Source organism: Globicephala melas, chromosome 3 (genome assembly GCF_963455315.2).
Source record: "Globicephala melas chromosome 3, mGloMel1.2, whole genome shotgun sequence".
Classification (NCBI taxonomy): Eukaryota; Metazoa; Chordata; class Mammalia; order Artiodactyla; family Delphinidae; genus Globicephala; species Globicephala melas.
This window is the reverse complement of record NC_083316.1, coordinates 93,297,777-93,315,158: the sequence shown is the minus strand read 5'-3', so window position 1 is coordinate 93,315,158 and position 17,382 is coordinate 93,297,777. Positions and strand designations below refer to the sequence as shown.

Here is a 17,382-nt window from a genome sequence, read left to right as displayed (position 1 = left end):
AATATGGTATCAAAAATTTTTTACACCACGTAATTAACATCTGGCCAATGTTAATGGCCAATGTTTGGTCCTCACAAACTCCTATAAGTTATTTCAAAAAAATCTCCCCATAATTCTTAAAAGGTTAGCATTTTCAGGAAGACACTTTGTTCTTGGTGTTAATACCATCAAATGTCCTCTGCCTTGAATGCTTGTTTTGCTGTGTGTTTTTCAGAAGGAACAGGAATAATACGAAAGCTGATGTTTAATTTAAAAAAAAAAAAAAACAGCAAGGTCTCTTTCTAGGGTGGATTAAATAAAACTACTCTGGTCTTCAAGCCAAAAAAAAAAAATTAAATTACTTGATTTTTATAAATACCTAAGAAGATTTTAGAAAAACCGTTTAAGTCTAATCCTATTCAAATACCAAACATTTGGATTTAGAGAGGAACCACAGACAAAGACATGTCCATGTTCAGGGTTGCTAACAAGCAGTAGCAGAGTGCAGCAGGAAGCATTCTGGGTGGAAGCTAGGAGGACAGGCCTGGTCACGCTCTGCACTGTCTAGCTATGGAATCTGGCAAGCTGGTCACCTCTTCTGACTGCAGGTACCTCATCTGTAAACCAAGTCAAAGGGCCATTAGACCTATTTTGTTCCCTAGCCTTAAGTGTCTACCCTTCAAGTCAAAATGAAAAGATACTCTCATGATGCTTAAGTTACATTTTAGTATTACTTTAAAATGTTTGAAAGAATCTCAAAAGCCCACGATCATTAGTGCTGAATTAAAGATGTGTAATTATTTAATAGTAAACTGAGAAGTAATTAAAGATGTGTGAATTATTAAAATTTTAAAGGGTCCAAATGTGTTTGCCTTGTTTTGGCAGTGCAGTTTTATTACTTAACTCTAAATATTCTCACTCTTTCTAATTCTCATTCTCTATCCTCCTTCCTTCAAAATCACACTTTTCAAAGTCTTTGCAAATTTGAAAGCATGATGAAGTAATTTCTCCCCCCTCATGTGGGGTCATGTGTATCTTTATTTTGCTTGGGCAATAGCTAAAATTGGTTTCTTCCATATTTAGTATGTTTTTGCAAATTACTAACTTAAAATTAATTTAACTTATAATTAATGCTAAGTTATTTAAATTCAACGGCAACTCCTAAAGGAAAGCAGCCTAAATTCGAGGGTTTAATAGTTCTGCCAAATGCCTAACACCTGATCCAAAAAAATCAGAAAATGCATATTAGTGTAAGTTCTAAACTGGAAAATCTCAATCTCTCTTAATTTTTGAAAACTCTAGTTATTTTATTCCCAAACCTTAATATTCCTTTAACTGAAAGCTACAGCAAAATAAACAACTTAAAAGACAACCCATGAATTTTAGACGGACTATTCTGAAATGGTCAGTAACAGTCAAATCTAACAATAGAGTTCCTGGCTACATTTAAACAAAACAAACATTTTCCTAACAAGTTCACTCACAAGGGCAGTGGCCTTTGCTCTTAAGTGACATTTTTAATAAATAATGTAACGATTGTACCTGAAAATCTACCAAACTACTAGATATACAGAATTTGTATTCTTAATTTACAACAGATTTTTTTCTTCAACTTTACAGTAAGATATAGAAAAGGTTAGAGTTTTCTTCTTGTCTTATTGATATACAGTAGCAAGAAATATCACGGGCCTATTTTCTTCTCTAAGCTACAGTTATGGAAGGTGATACACATGGGCACAATCTTCCATAATGGCCCACCCATCTTGTTAAATGTTTATTAGACAAGAATACACATTTACCTGGCGGACTAAGGCTAGTATATAACTGGCCTTGAGCAAAACAAATACAGTGCCTGATATGGAGAAGTGGATCTACCTAAAGAAGAGAGGGGAAAATCTGAAAGGTTTAACAAATACATCCTGGAAACCACTGCACATTTACATGCTGCACTGTTTGTTTTGTTTTTAACTTCTTGAAAGAACAAGTCAGGTGCTAAGGTAAGAATACAGCGTGTGTCTTCTGTAACCTCAAGCAAGGACACTAGAGCTTGGAAAAAGCGTTTGCTGCCTTGCACTTCCCCCAGCTGAAGTCATTCATAAACAGCAGAACCCCGAAGTTACCTGTATTTCCCTGGCGTGGTACACGATGATCAGACCGAGCAGGATGATCGTGGAGAGACTGATAAGGCATTTCAGAGCTAAGGAATACAGCGACGCCTGCAACACAGACAGAAGCACTTTAAAAAAAAAAAAAAAAAAAAGAAGAAGCACTTTTAACCACCTTTAAGATCCGGGGGGTCGGTCAATCCCCAGCAAGGGGACCTGAATTCCCAGTAGGAGGATGGGGGTAGGGGCACCTGTCTCGGCTCTGTGATCTGTCAGATCACTTGGCCTCACAGGAAAGTGAGAGAGGAGATCCCGGAAGGCCAAGCAGCGGGGTCCTCGACACCACAGACCCAAGCGCAGCTCGTGGCTCTCAAAACCTGAGAGGAAGTTATCCTTGAGTTTAAGCGCTTGGGTTTGAAAGGGGCCTCCGACATCGTGAGCACCAGGAGAGGAACAGAGCATGCTTTCCTCACCGACTCCTGAAATCACTTCTTTAACGTGCCCAAACTCGCTGGGCATTCACTGCCTCCAGAACTTTGCGCGCGGAAAAGCTTCCTCTCCAGAGTTGCCTTGCGGATTAGGGGAGCGAGTCTCAGCGGTGCTCGCCGTCCCGGCGGGCACCTTCAATTGTCCGGGAAAAGCTCGTAACTGGCAGGCAGAGAGTTCCCACCAGCGCCCATCCCAACCACCCGGTGTCCGGCTCTGCGGCCCGGGAACGGTGAGCAAAGGGCTGAGCACTTACCTTGTCGTAGGCGCCCCACGACAGCTCGGTCTCGATGACCATGACCACGATGCCGAACATGCCGAAGATGAGCGCGTAGTCGCTGAGCCGCTTGCGCTTCTCGAACAGGGCGCGCCGGTGGCCCAGCTTGTAGCCGATGTTCTGGTTCTTCTTTTTGCTGGACTTGGTGCCACCGCTGCTGCCATGCCCGCTGCCACCGCCGCCGCCGCCTCCAGCGCCGCCTCCGCCGCCGGCTCCGTAGAGCGCCAGGTTATTGGAGTTGTTGTGCTCCGGCTTAGATACCACGATCTCCGGGGCTGAGGACGAAGCGGCGGCGGCCGCGGCTGCAGACGGGGAGGACGCGCCGCCACCTCCTCCAACAGACGCCGGGGGCTGTAGGGGCTGTGCCTCGGAGTCCATCTCGTGCAGGTTCCGGCGGGACGCGCTCAAGTTGCTGAGCGGCCGCATGACGCCCCCGTTGTACCTACAGCTGCTCATGGCTATTTCGGTGAAGGGGTTGCTCTCGCGGCGCGCCTGGGGCTGGCTGTGCTGGTGGTGCGCCGGGTGCGGGTGGTGGTGGTGGTGGTGGTGGTGCGAGAGCGGGGGCCCGGAGCCCAGGCTGCCGAGGCTGCCCGTGGGGCTGGCGGCGGGCTGCAGGCTGTGGCACTGGTGGTACTGGGAGGCGGACGCCGGCTGCTGCGCGTACTGCTGCCGGAGCGCACTGGCATGGCTGGACGGCGTCAGCTCGCTCACATTGAGCTGGCTGCCCCGGCGCGACGAGCAGCAGCAGCAGCACGACGAGCCTGACAGCGGCGAGGAGGTACGGGTCCGGAAGGCGCCGCCGGGCGAGGAGGTGCGGAGCAGCAGGGACAGGTTATCCCCCGCCCCCGCCCCCGGGGCACCGGAGGAGGCGCAGCTGTTGCACCGGAGGCATGGGCTGCTGCCGCCGCTGCCCTGCTGCTGGTGCGCGAGGTGCGGGGGGTGGTGAGGGTGCGGGAGGGGCGCGAAGGGCGGGCACGGCTTGTCCTGGCTCTGCTGCTGCTGCTGGCAATGCAGGTGTGAGGAGAGCGGTGGCGGTGGCGGTGGCGGCTGCTCCGAGAAGAAGCCGCGCTGGAACTGCAATGGGGTTTCCATGTCAGGGCTGTTAAAGCTGCAGGGAGACCAGGCGGTGGTGCACCCTGCGCAATGCGTTATGGTAGGGAGCGGAGACTCCTGCTGCTGGTGCGAGGAAGGGCCCATGCCGGCTCCGGTAGAATCCAGGCGGCGCGTCCAATTGGTTGGGCTCACCAAAACAATGGGCATGACATCACCTGCGGGGACCAAGACTGAGTTTGCAGTGCGCGCGGTTTAGGGGAGCGTGTGAGAGGGAGAGAGATGGGGGCGGGGGGGGGTAGAATCTGCAGAATGAAAACCCTCGGAGGCGCAGGCCAGGACAGGGTGAGGGCGGGGGTTCCACCTGCTGATTGGGAGCACCCGTGAGCACCACCAGGTAGTGCAGCGGGTCTGCAGAGGAAGGAGGAAAAAACAGGCGTCCCCTCCTTCCCGTGCCACCACCCCCCTAACTAGTGCCGGACGCGCAGTCTAGATCCCCTGCACCGGGCACTGCAGCACGCTGAGCTACCCCAGCCAGGGGGTCAGGCGAGGGAACAGTGCGGAACCCGGGCCACTCCTCCACCGGCATGCACGCCTCTTAGAGCTGCAGAACAGCAGCCTCCTCGCCCCACGCCCACTTCTCCCTAATTGTCCCGCTGAGAGTGGGCTGCCGGCTGCCCGCCAAATAACTGCGGGGGCACCCGCTTTGGAGAGAAAAAGTTTGACGACTAGCTAAGCCAGTGCAGCAGGGCTTAGTGAGAACCCCGGGGACTGAGCCCTTGTTTGGCCGCTGCGAGACCCGAACGGGCCCGGCTCACCGATCTTCCCCACGCCGCTGGTCTCTGGCGCCGGGGAGTCGGGATTGGCTGCGCGGTGCTCTCGCCCTAATGCGCTGCGGCGCGGGTAGGGTTAACCTCCTTGGCGCCTGGGCCTGGGGAGGATGGGGGCGGGGCCGGAGGAGGGGATCCCCTTCGTCCGCGGGAGGAGCCCGCGCGGGCTTCCCGGGTCCCCCTGGCGGGGGCGGAGGGCTTTCCCCGCCACTGCCTGCTCACATTTGCGCCTTCTGCAGAACATGAGGGGCTGGCGCCCCCGGCCGCCAGGTCCTGGGCTACGGCGCTCAGGCTCTCTGGCCGCCCCAGTGGGTAGGTCCGCGGGCTTTTCCTGCCATGAAGAAGAGGTTTGCTCGAGAGTCTGGGGAATGCTCAGCGACCGCCGGCCACCAGCTTGTCTTCTGTTCTTCCTCCTCCACACCTGCAGCACAGACACAAAGCAAAGGCGGATCACTATGGCGCAAACACCTAGCATCTTCTGTGCCAAGCCCTGACTGCGGCGGGGGCGGCGGATGGAGAGGGGCCTGGCGCTGGCTGATTCACACCGGCAGTCATAGCCTGGCTAGGAAATTATTAATAATAACTCGGACTGAATAATAGCTGCCTGGGGACAGTGCTGGAGTTTTGCTAGAGTTAGGTGTAATATTTATTTATTTGCTAATAAACTAATAAAAATTACGCTTTATGTCTCACAAATTTCCTGTGATGTGTCCTTCTTTTGGGCGATATACTAACACAAAGCGGTAGGGAACCCTTTCAAGGGTTCGTTGTTACTGCTCCATCTTAAGTCATTATCGTTTGTATTTCTTTGTAAGTTGAGATTCCCGTCTCCAGAAAAGGGAATGAAATACACTGGCCAGTTGAATATTTGTTTCCCTTTTAAATCGTGATTTTAGAGCATGATTTGTATGATAGAAGTTACAACGAGTTAGAAATTAAAGTGAAAGCGGATCACCCTCATTAGGTAATTGGAATTCTCAGCTGGATCCAATTTCTTGATATTCTACTCGGCAGCTACCCTGAAGTTGCTTACCACGTACCTGCTCCTAAGAGAGAGTTCGCGTTTTCAGTGCCTTGGAGTGAATAATTCATTTTAGGATATCCTTTGGATATGAGTTAAGCAATTTTAATTTTTTGTGCATGCAAGTAAACAGATCCAGAAGAAAAAAAGGGAGAGGGTTGCTTTTAGTCCCACAGAACTTGCATTTCTCTGTAGTCTTGGTCAAAAATAGAATTTGAATGGCTAAAAACTGGAGACAGCATTTTATTTTTATATTCCATGATGATTTTTGGTAATTTAATAAAATTTGTTTAGAATTTTGATCATAGAATCTTTGTGGTAGCAGAGTAGCTCTGCATGAATTGTGTGGTGAACATGACTATTAAAAACAATTCTAATGAGTAATTTGAAATTACAATGAAAGCTTCCAAATTAAAATATTTTCACCTTCTGGTGTGAAACAAAATTCAACTCAAGCACAAAATCCATAATACATTCATTTTCACTTTATAACAAATTATATGAGCTTCTTCTCATTGCTACGCATAGCTGACTAAGTGAAAAAGTTTGACTCATCCTTCCAAACCTAAATACATCAAATACATTTATCATGGTAAATTAATACTTTCATTAGCCTTTGGTAAATTTTGTTGAACGACTACATCAATCCCCTCTCCAAATATCACAATAATTGTTACCAGCACAAAATTAGATATAAGGTTCTAAAGTTATTAAAATGTCATTCTAAAAAGTAATGGCTGCAAAAAAACACAAAAAAGTAATGGCTGCATCTTCTATTGTCAAACTGACTTTCTCAAATAGCAAATTCAAAGCTTCAAAGAAGTTCCATAGATAAAATAACAGGGAAAAAATTATTGTATCTTTTGCCATGTATATCTCTATGCCTTAGTACCGGATTAGGTGCAGTGCCTTTAGTCATGTAGAAACAGAGTGTTTGCTGAGATTTACGACAATGATGGAGTTAACCACTGCTCACAGAGGGGGATCAGGGGAGGAAAGGGTGCACAAGGTAAGAAAGAAATGGAGATTTGGCAAACAAAATGAGGAGCTGTCAGAATACCAAAACTCAGATTACCAGTGCTTCCACCTAGTCAGTGCCTTACAAAAGCTCATGAAATAATATAGTTATGTAAAACCCACTGTGATGGAGAAAGAGGAGAGCAAGTCAGTCAGATATTTATCATCTTTCTGTTTCAGGGAATCATCTGATCACACACACTCAAAAAATCTTCTTGCTAATAAATGTCTGTATTTGGAGTACAATAATCCACTATTAGTATGGTGATGAAAAGCGACAAGATGCCCCGACAACTTTGTTTTACTTTTAGCCTGAATCCTCATAACTTTATTGTTTGGGGCATTTTACACTATTGGGTTATGACAGGCGCACATTTAAGAAGTTCTCCTTTTCATCAATCCTCTTTTCTTTATAAAATTAACAAATGGATTTTAAGCTTATATGTAAACTTTTCATATAGCATACCATAATTTTGCTTTTTTCCCCATATATAGGATTATAGATGCGACATGTAAAGTTAAGCAGTTAGAACAACAAAGACAATATTCTTCCATGTGGATAGTACTTAGCACATAGTAAACACTCATTTATATTTGTGAGAGTGAGGAGGGAAGGAGAGGAAGAGAATTACGAAAGATTGAAAGGCGACAATACAAGGGCCTATAACCTCCAATAATAAGCTCTTGGAAAATTGCATGTGCTTCTCTTTCTGTCATTAAGATATATAAGTGCTGGAATTTCTCTAGTTTAACACCAGAGGTCATACTCATCCACAAAATACATTTCAAATACTATCAGTTAAATACCTTTATTTCCAGTGTCACATTCTTGTAAAAATTCCCTGTTTTTTTTTTCCTTATGGATTAGAAAGATTGCTTTTGAATTTGGATGTTTCTGATCTATCTGCAAAGGCAGTCAGAACAGCTGATGCAGGGGTCCAGGGCATCTGTTTCCCACACTGAGTGCTCTGAGGGATACTTTGACCTACACAGTAAATGTTTTTCTGGGATTTTCTTTTTTCTTTGCCTGGTTGAGTAAATTATTTGGTGGTGCCAAGCACAGGGGTTGTGACAAGACACAGCCTCTCTGAACTCAGTTTGCTTAGCAGTCAGTGCAAATGGGGACTCGGGATAATGTCAGAGTCGCTCCTTGCTTCCCGACATGTCTCATGAAAAACACTTCTTCTTAAGCCATGTATTGTCATCCTAACTTCATAAGAAATGTACATTTTAGGATATCATTGTTACACGTATTCTTTTGCTTCCACATTTTTACTAGAAAGTATCAAGACCTGAATGAGCTTATTGATGATAGTCTTGTTAAGTAATACCACCATTATGCAGGGATTAATTATCCTGTTAGGGCCTATTCATTAACTTTTCCAAATTTGTTTTACCCTTATCCTTGCCTCCTACCATTTCTCAGCTAATTAGCATATCTATAAAAGTCTCAGTAGTGCCAGCAAAAAAAAAAAAAGATAGAACTTATACTAGTTTTGTTAGCAGAACTGAACTATGTTACACAATTAAATAGGTGAACAGGTTGAAATTATTGACTATAAGTCTTTTTAAAATAGTCTACGGATTACATAAACAAATATCCCTTGGCAACTAGAAACACACACCTGAATCTAAATAGAAAGTCATAAAAAAGACAGTGGATAGCACATTCTAGTTTATAAAGCAGTTTCTCATGTGTTACTTTATTTGCATCTCTCAAGAACCCTATGCAAGGTAGGGAAGTTTTTATGATCATCTCTACTTTACAGGTAAGGATAATCCTGAGATGTGGGCTACCCCAGGTCACACAGCTGGTGAGTAGCAAGAAAAAGCCAGACTTCAAGTACATTCTTCTGAGTCTGTCTGATGAGTCTGTTTAACACTCCTCTAGCCTTTCCTCCATAGCAGAAAAATTACCTATTGACTCTATCAACTCATACAGGCTGGTACTCCACTAATAGTCAAGGAATGGACAGCAGTGGCTCATCATTACCATTCACTGCCTTTGAATGACCTCATGAACATATCCTCACTGGCTTGGTTGGGATTCTGAGATTCTTAACTACTCCCCTTTCGTTAACTTCATTTGATCAACAGAATAATTCATGAGGATCTAATACAAGTGTGGATGAAATGGCAGTGCTGTATGCATGCAGGTCCAAGGTACCCAATTAAAAAGTATTAAAAAAATAAAGATTCTACTCTATTCAGACACAGTCTTCTGCTGACTTTGCTGGCAGCCTGGGCATTTCTCAGTTTTGCCAATGTCCATAGTAAAAGCTGAAGGCCATTGAAGACTACTTATTAGCACTAACAGAGTCCATTTTGTCTTTTTATGTAATAAGTGAGAAGAAACAGTCACAAGCTCTTTGCCCTGTGGCTTAGAGGAACTCTCCTGCAGTCCTGCAGGGATCCAGCCTGGCTCTCGGCTCTTGTGCTCTGGCAGAGTTGTCTTCTCATTGCATCTCCCTTTGTGCCAAAGAGTGAGCAGGGAACCAGAGAAAGGAGGTGGGGCTCTATGCCACAGGCAGAGATAAACCAGTGTGTCTTACAGCAGGAGTAGAGAGTTACCAAAAGTGGGATCAAGGATATGCAAAACCATTCCTAAGTATGGAAGTCAAAGCTTCCACTTGGTGATCCCCGAAGTTTCATGGTGGCTCAGTGCTCAAACATAATGATGCTACAAAAGTTCTTGAAGTTTGTTTTCCCTCTGAAATCCAATGTATTGTCCCATCATTATTTTCTCTTCTCTTACAGGATTAGGATCCATGATGAATTAGCTCTTTTTTCTCTTTTCCTGTTAATTCCATTCCCATAGGTTATTCATCAACCCTCTATGTTTTCCTTTTTCTTTTCTACCTCTTGCCAAACAGGCTCAGGAAATCAATTAATCATCCTTTGTCTATCTTTATATTACTATTTCCCTTTCTGGAACTATTTGTAAATTCCTACTCCCAAATAATTGCTTTAGGGCAAGGAGAGAGCTGGTGCCCACTCATATAAAGGTGAAAAGCATGCTTTTCTAAGTAGAATTAAATATAATATCATCAGCAACAAAATACTCTAAATGTTGATAAATCTTGAAGTTCCACATATTCATCCTCATCCAATAAACCAGATTTTTCTTAAAAATGACTTTTATTCTGTGTTGTTGATGTTTTATTTTTTAGCTATAAATTTAGTAGCACTTTTTCTCTATTATTTCTATCCATATGCTACAAAATGACATACATGATACAACAGAAAAAAACACAACAGATATATACTACACAAATATAATGACAAAACACACTATTTGACACAGTGTTTTACCCTTGTTCCTTAGAACGAGTGCTTCTCAAAACTATTGGTTACTTTTGTTCAAAAGTTCACAAGTCAAGTTCTCTTAACAAGGGGTATTTCTTGGCTCTTGTAACTGCAAATATCATGATTAGGGAAGACTTCAGTGCTGTTTGTTTCAGAGGTTAAGACATCGTCAGGTTTCCAGCAACTTTCTTGTCATTGTCCTCCTTCATATATATTGATCAGACTAATTTACTTTATGGTGGGAAAAATGGCTGTAGCAATTCTAGGCTTCATATCCACAACCATGCTATCCAGAGGGCAGCAGATCACCCCTGTCCCAACATTCCAACAACTCTCTTGACATATCTATTGAACTATCTCTATTCACCAATAACATGATTTTGTATTTAGAAAATCCTAAAGAATCCACTACAATATATTAGAACTAATAGACAAATATAGCAGACTTCTGGATACAAGATTAATATTTAAAATGTCAATTGTAACCCAAAAAATTGTCAGTTGTATTTCCCTACACTAGCAATGAGCAATTTAAATATGAAATTAAAAAAAAGTTTAATGTGCAATACAATAAAAAAAGATTAAGAATATATCAACAGAAATGTGAAACTTATACACGAACTAAAAAATATTGTTGAAAGAAATTAAGGAAGACCTAAATAAATGGACATACATCCCATATTAATGAATCAGAAGATTTAATATGGTCAATACTCCCCAAATTGATCTATAGATTCTCTCAAATCTTTATCAAAATACTAGATGATTTTTTTGGAGAACTTCACAAACTGATCCTAAAATTCAAATGGAAATACAGGTAGCACAGAATAGTCAAAACAATCCTGAAAAAGAACAAAGTTGAAGGACTCAAACTTGCTGAATAAAAAGTTACTATAAAGCTATAGTAATCAAGATAATGTATAATGGAATAAGATAGATATATAGATTAATGGAACAGAATTGAGAGTGCAGAAATAAACCTTTACATTTACAGTCAATTGACTTTTGACAGGGTGCCAAGATAATTCAATGGGAACAAAAACAGTCTTTTCAACACATGATACTAGGAAAACTGGATATTCACATGTAAAAAGCAAACTTGGACTTCTTCCTTATACCATACATAACAATTAACTCAAGTAGATCAAAGACTTAAGTGTGAGAACAAAAACTATAAAACTCTTAAAAGAAAGCATATGGGTGAGTCACTACGATCTTGGGTTAAGTAATAGTTTCTTAGACACGACACTAAAAGCATAAGCTACAGAAGAAAAAAAATAGCTACATTGGATTTCATCAAAATTTTGTGCTTCATAGAACACCAAAAGGAGAGTAAAAAGACAATTTACAGAGTGGGAGAAAATATTTGCAAATCATAGATGTGTGGGACTTGTATCCAAAATATAAAGAACTCTTTCAACTCAATAATGAAAAGAATAAATACCCCAAAGGCAAAGTCTCTGAACAGACATTTCTCCAAAGAAGATATAATAGTGATAAATAAGCACTTGAAAATAAATACACATCATTAGGCACTAGGAAAATGTAAATCCAAACTACAATTAGATACCACTTCATAACCGCTAGGATGCCTTTAATCAGAAAGACATATAATAACAAACGTTGGAGAAGATGTGGTGAAATTCGAACACTCATACGCTGCTGGTGGGAATGTAAAGTGGTACAGCAGCTTTGGAAACCAGTTGGGAAGTGCCTTAAAATAATAAATGTAAAGTTACCGTATTACCCAGCAATTCCACTCCTAGGTATATAGTCAAGAGAAATGAAAATATACATCTACACAAAAACTTGCACATGAATGTTTATAGCAGCATTATTTATAATAGCTAAAAACTGGAAAGAATTCAAATGTCTGTCAACTTGGTGAGTGTATAAATAAAATGTGGTATATTCTTACAATAGAATATTATTCATCAGTAAAAAGAAATGAAGTACTGATACATGCTACAACATGGAGGAGCCTTGAAATATGTGAAAGAAAACCAGTCACGAGAGACCACATGTTGTATGATTCTATCTATTGGAAATGTCCAAAATAGGTAAAGCTATAAACAAAAAGTCACATTAGTGGTTGTCTTATGCTGGGAATGAGGAAGGGGCAGTAAATGGGGATTCATTATTAATGGGTACAGTGTTTCCTACTGATTTAGTAAAAATATTTTAAAATTAGATTGTGGTAATAGTCATGTAACTCTGTGAATATACTAAAAATCATTGATTTGTACACTTGGAATGGGTGAATTGTACAGTATATGAATTGTATCTCAAGAAAGTTGTTAAAAACTGATGAGAGAAATAAATCCCCAAACAAAACTGAATGCTAAAATGGAAGTATCAATTTAAAATGAATAGTGCCAAGGCAACATTACATAAAAGTAGAGAGGAGCAGGAATAAGTTTCCTAAGTGACATGAGTGACTATTATCTATGAATTTTAGGGAATTTGAGGATTCAAAATTTTTTTCTCTGAGCCTCTATCTAAATGGCTTAAAAATCCTAACAGTATCATGATTCAATAAATATCCAAGAAGAATTTCAGGAGAAAAATGAGCTGTGGCATTATTATTTTAATTGTGGGATGCAGATTTCTCTTACATATAAGTAATAGATCAGGTATATTTTGTACTGAATTCTACAGTTAAAAATCACTGTCATCATATGATTCTAACAGACAGTGTAAAGGAACTAAGACTAAAGCATTCTCTGAAGATGACTCGTAATGGTTACTTGTGACCATTAATTAATTTCTCTGTAATGTGTTAGCTCCATCACCCTTCAGTAGTTCAGACAAATACTTATAGCATGATGAGAGTAAAGCCGTTTTTAAGAGGTTATCTGGGACAATTTGGGAAGTATACACTCTTAGTCTTGAGGGTTGGCAGCAAAAGTGCACTCTGCACCCAGCCCACAGCACGTGGTTCAGCTGTTTGAAGCAAATGGCTTAAAGGACTCAGCAGTCAGGAAGACATAGCACAAGGCAGACACTGTGTAGGTGAGAGAGGTATCATTTGATATTGACAAGTGACTGTAACACCAGGATCAGACTTACTTCAATGCTCATTTTTAAAGAGAGACCAGAAGAGTCAGAGGCCCTCTATGAAAGCCGAGCCAATGCTCAAAGCTGTCTCATGAATGGTTGTCTAGAGGAGCTCAGAATTGGGTATTAAATCAGGGGAATGCAATATTCCTGACGATTTCCCATTCTTACATGAAGAACTGATTTGTTCATGGAGTTTCTTGTTTGTTCGTGTCTTTAGACAAGATAAAGGTCATGTTTTTGTTTAAATTTATTAAATACTTTGCTAAAACAGTTTTTCTTCCCCTTTATTTTAGTGGCCCCATAGATGATGGAAAAAAAGATGCAGAAAACAGAACACTTTGTTCTTGAAGATAAATTAAATGAAGTGTACTAAGCCGTTGAAATGAGATTAATCAAGAAGATTTTTCTAGGTTATTAAGCAGAGTTCCAAGATGAAGGACTCTTATATTTCCTGTTCTAGATTTTAGTATTTTGCTTATCTCAAGATCAGGACTTTGGAGAACAACAGAGAGAACAACAATTTTAAAAATGAGCTTTACCTACAAGTAGTAAATTCTGACATAATTGATGGGGTGCCACTTGCTACTTTAGCATGCCTGAGTGTTGACTTTTTTTATTAGATCTCCACTCAGAGGGAGGGGTAGAGAAGTTAGTTTTGCTTGGATTCGCTAAAACGGGGCAAGGAAGGGTCTTTCACTTCACTTTTGTCCCTTTCTTTAACAAGTAGCAAAGAAAATATCTTATGTTTGTATGTCTTAGACTTATAGTCCTTAGGAGGCCCTTATGATGTTTTCTTTTCTTTTTCTCATTTTTTTTTCCCCCTGAAGGGACTGTGGATTTTCCTAGGAAGCAGGCTTCATTCTCGAAGGTTTAAAGAGGATCATGGTCTCACAATCTTCAGGAGAAGTCAGAAAATGCGAGAAGGATGAAATCTTTCAGATAACTAACTAGAGAACCCTCAATTCCCAGCAGACCGGAAGAGGAAATTGGTAAGAAGAGGGAACATTAGTTCAAACTTAAATGTAGTAATGGATATGACACAGACTATGTCCTCAAGAAGCTAAAAGGACAAGGTACTCTCTTTCTTTCTTGTTCAATTTCTAAAAACAAGGAAACTTGCTTCAAATAAATGTTCAGAAAAGCTTTCTAAACCTTCTTTATGTAGCTGACCTAACTACTCTTTAAAAACACAACTCACTAGACGTAAGAAGAAAATAAAGGAGATACAGTTTTATGATCTTAAGATGGAGAAGGTTCTCCTAAACAATTGCCTACACGCAACAGCCATAAAGGAAAAGACAACTGATTTTCTTATAGCATTACAAGACATCCATAAGGACCAAAATCAAAAAGACGAGTGCCATATTTAACAGACAAAAGGTTAATATTGAGAAATATGTTTTTAAAAAAGGTCTAAGAATTTGATACGAGAAAAAGAAAAGAAAACGACGGAGAAATAAGAAAAGGATATGAACAAGCAATTCAAAGAAGATGAAATATGAATGGTCCAAGAAAGCAAAAAAGACCTCTGAATAATCAAGGAAATACAAATTGAAACAATTTGCATTTCCGTTAGACTGAATAATACTGTATAATGCATTGGTAAGGATGCAAGACACCAGCTTTTTCATACACCATAGATAGAAGTGTAAACTGGTAAAGCCTGTTTGAAACCAATTTGACAAGACCCCTCAAAATGTTAAATGAACAACATCTTTTCAGTTAACAAGTCCACTAAAAGGAACCTATTCTTTAAAAATATTTGCATGTGTGCACAAAGATATATTTACAATGATGTACATTATAGGAAAACAAAACAGAATAAAATAAATGCCCATCAAAAAGCATCCTATAGTAGTTTCTTTTTAAAGGATGAATAAGACCTATACGTAGAGGATGAATAAGACCTATAGAATTATCACCAGTACTCTTATCATTAAATCAAACAGAACAAATCATACAGTATGATCACAAATATAAAAATTATATGCTTCTATCTGTATATAAATTCATAGGATGGAGGCCATCAGGATTGTAGTGGTAAGTGTGGAGGTGTACATGTGGCTGTGGGCATGAGGGCAGTTTTTAGGTGTTGCTTGCTGGGTGAATCTTAAACAATGAATACATTTTTGAAAATACAATAAAAAGAAAGAAAGGAAAATAAGCCCATATTGCTCAGGCATGTGGACCTATCCCTTCCCAATCTCTTACATGCCCACCACTGTATTTCCCCATATTGCAACAAATGATTCCCCATCCCAATTAGTATAAGCTTCATGGGAGGTGTCCAGTAAGTGTTTGTTGAATTAATACTTAATTAAATTCATAAATTTAAAGTTGTTGCCTTAGGAAAAAAAAGTAAAACCTAGAGGCTGTGCAAACATCCAAGAATCAGTCTTGTTTCTTTATTTACTGATGTATTAAGTTAACTAGTGAACTTATAGATGTGAACTTAATTTTTGCTTTGCTTTGTTTTGCTTCATGGAAAGGAAACTCTACCGTGGTCTTTAATCAAGGTTTCTAAATGCCCTGCGTTGGTTGTCCATGAACTCCAGATGGCATTTTCCATCCCAGGGTTAATTAGGCCTCCACTGAAGTCTTTCTATGTCTCCAAAATGGAAATGGTTGTAATCATGTGGGCAACAACTGTGCCAGAATCAGATTCTAGCTATCAGATTTTTATAGGGTAAGAGCAAAACTAGAGATGAACCACAGATTGGGCCCAGTTTTACCAATGAGGTAGCTGCGTATTTACCTTTTTGGGGTAAATGATCTTTTTGGCCTTCAGGAAAACTAAAGTAACAATATCCTAAACTTTGCTACAAAAAGTTAATTCCACTTAACGCTCTGGAACTATTTCATCTATCACTGTTGAGGGGGAGATGGAGGTGGTCACGGTCATGTGGCAACAGAGGCTCTCTATAGGGTTAAAAATCTTCTGCCTTTATTTTATGTGAACAGCAAGTATAAAAAAATCATTTTTTTCTATAATTCATGCTAAATGAGAACTATGGGCAAAAAAACCACACACGATTAGCTTTTCAAGAAATCAACAAAAATATAGAAATTGAATCAAGAAAGTCTTATAGAAAATAAAATATAAAAGGTAAAACTGATAGTTCAGGGAGCTGAAAATAGTAAGGCCACATGGAAGTAATAAACAAACAACCTTTCCAAAACTATAATCATTGCAAATATAATGTTTCCAAGTAATACCTGTGAGGAATTTTGTACTCCTTAATTAAATGTATTTTAGACTCACTTTTTTTACTCTTCTAACTTCATTTGCTCACAAATATCTCCTGACATAATAGGACTTTGATTAAAGAAGTTTAAAACACATTCATAATGCAACTGCTACTCACATTTTCATCACCCCCTCCAGTGAATTTTGATATATGTGTGTGTATATATATCATATATGAATATCATTGTTTATCACAATTTCTTGCAGTCTTCATCATTCCCTATCTCAACTGCTGTTTTGATTTAAACTCCCTTTAGTGGGGCATGCTCTCAAAATCCTTAAATGCCTGAGATGTCCTTTTATTTTCAGATGAATAAAATATCAATATATTCTGGTTATAGGTTCTTAGAATGGAGTCATTTCCTCTAAGTAGCCGACATATGTTATTTCACTATATTCTAGTTTCTAGCATTGTTATTGAGAATTCATATGCTAGTTTGTTTTCCTTTCTAATGAAAATAACCATTAGTCCCTTTATCTAGAATCTTGCAATATTTACTTATATTCTTGGAGTTCAGGAAATTTTGATGGGGTATATTTAGATGCATGTGTGTTTTCTCCACCATTTTCTCCACCACTTGATGAGTCAGTCTAAAGGCTATAGCCATTCTGTAGCTCAGGGTATTTTTCTTCTATTATTTATACTTCAACTGTTATTTTTCCTTTTTCTAGAATACTAATTAATAACATATTTTGTATCCTAGATATGTCTTCCAAATCATTTATTTTTTTCACTCAGGGTTCCAATTTTTTTGTATTTTTGCCTGTTTTGAGATACAGTTTCCATTTAATCTTCCAGGATGCTAGTGTGATACTCATCATACACATTCTTACTTTAAGTCACTTTATTAAATCATTAAGTTTTTTAAATCATGCTTTAAATTTCAAACTCTCTCCTGGAGAGTTATCATTATGATTTTTAAGCTTTTTATTTTGAAATAATATTAGACTTATGAAAAATAGTATAGAGTTCTACCTACTCTTCATTCAGCTACCCTTAATGT

At 40.1% G+C, this 17,382-nt stretch overlaps 1 protein-coding gene across 2 annotated transcripts in view; it reads right to left on the bottom strand.

Annotated features, from left to right (window-relative positions):
• Positions 1 to 17,382, bottom strand: part of KCNN2 (potassium calcium-activated channel subfamily N member 2) — a 325,278-nt gene that overhangs the window by 179,077 nt on the left and 128,819 nt on the right. For both annotated transcript variants that reach the window (XM_030869859.2, XM_060296128.1), the window contains 3 exons: positions 4,950 to 5,148; positions 2,827 to 4,115; positions 2,100 to 2,195 (listed from right to left, as the gene is read on the bottom strand). In XM_030869859.2, coding sequence (XP_030725719.2) covers positions 2,100 to 2,195; positions 2,827 to 4,115; positions 4,950 to 4,971 — 1,407 coding nt within the window. In that variant the 5' untranslated portion in view covers positions 4,972 to 5,148. The remainder of the gene's footprint in view (positions 1 to 2,099; positions 2,196 to 2,826; positions 4,116 to 4,949; positions 5,149 to 17,382) is intronic.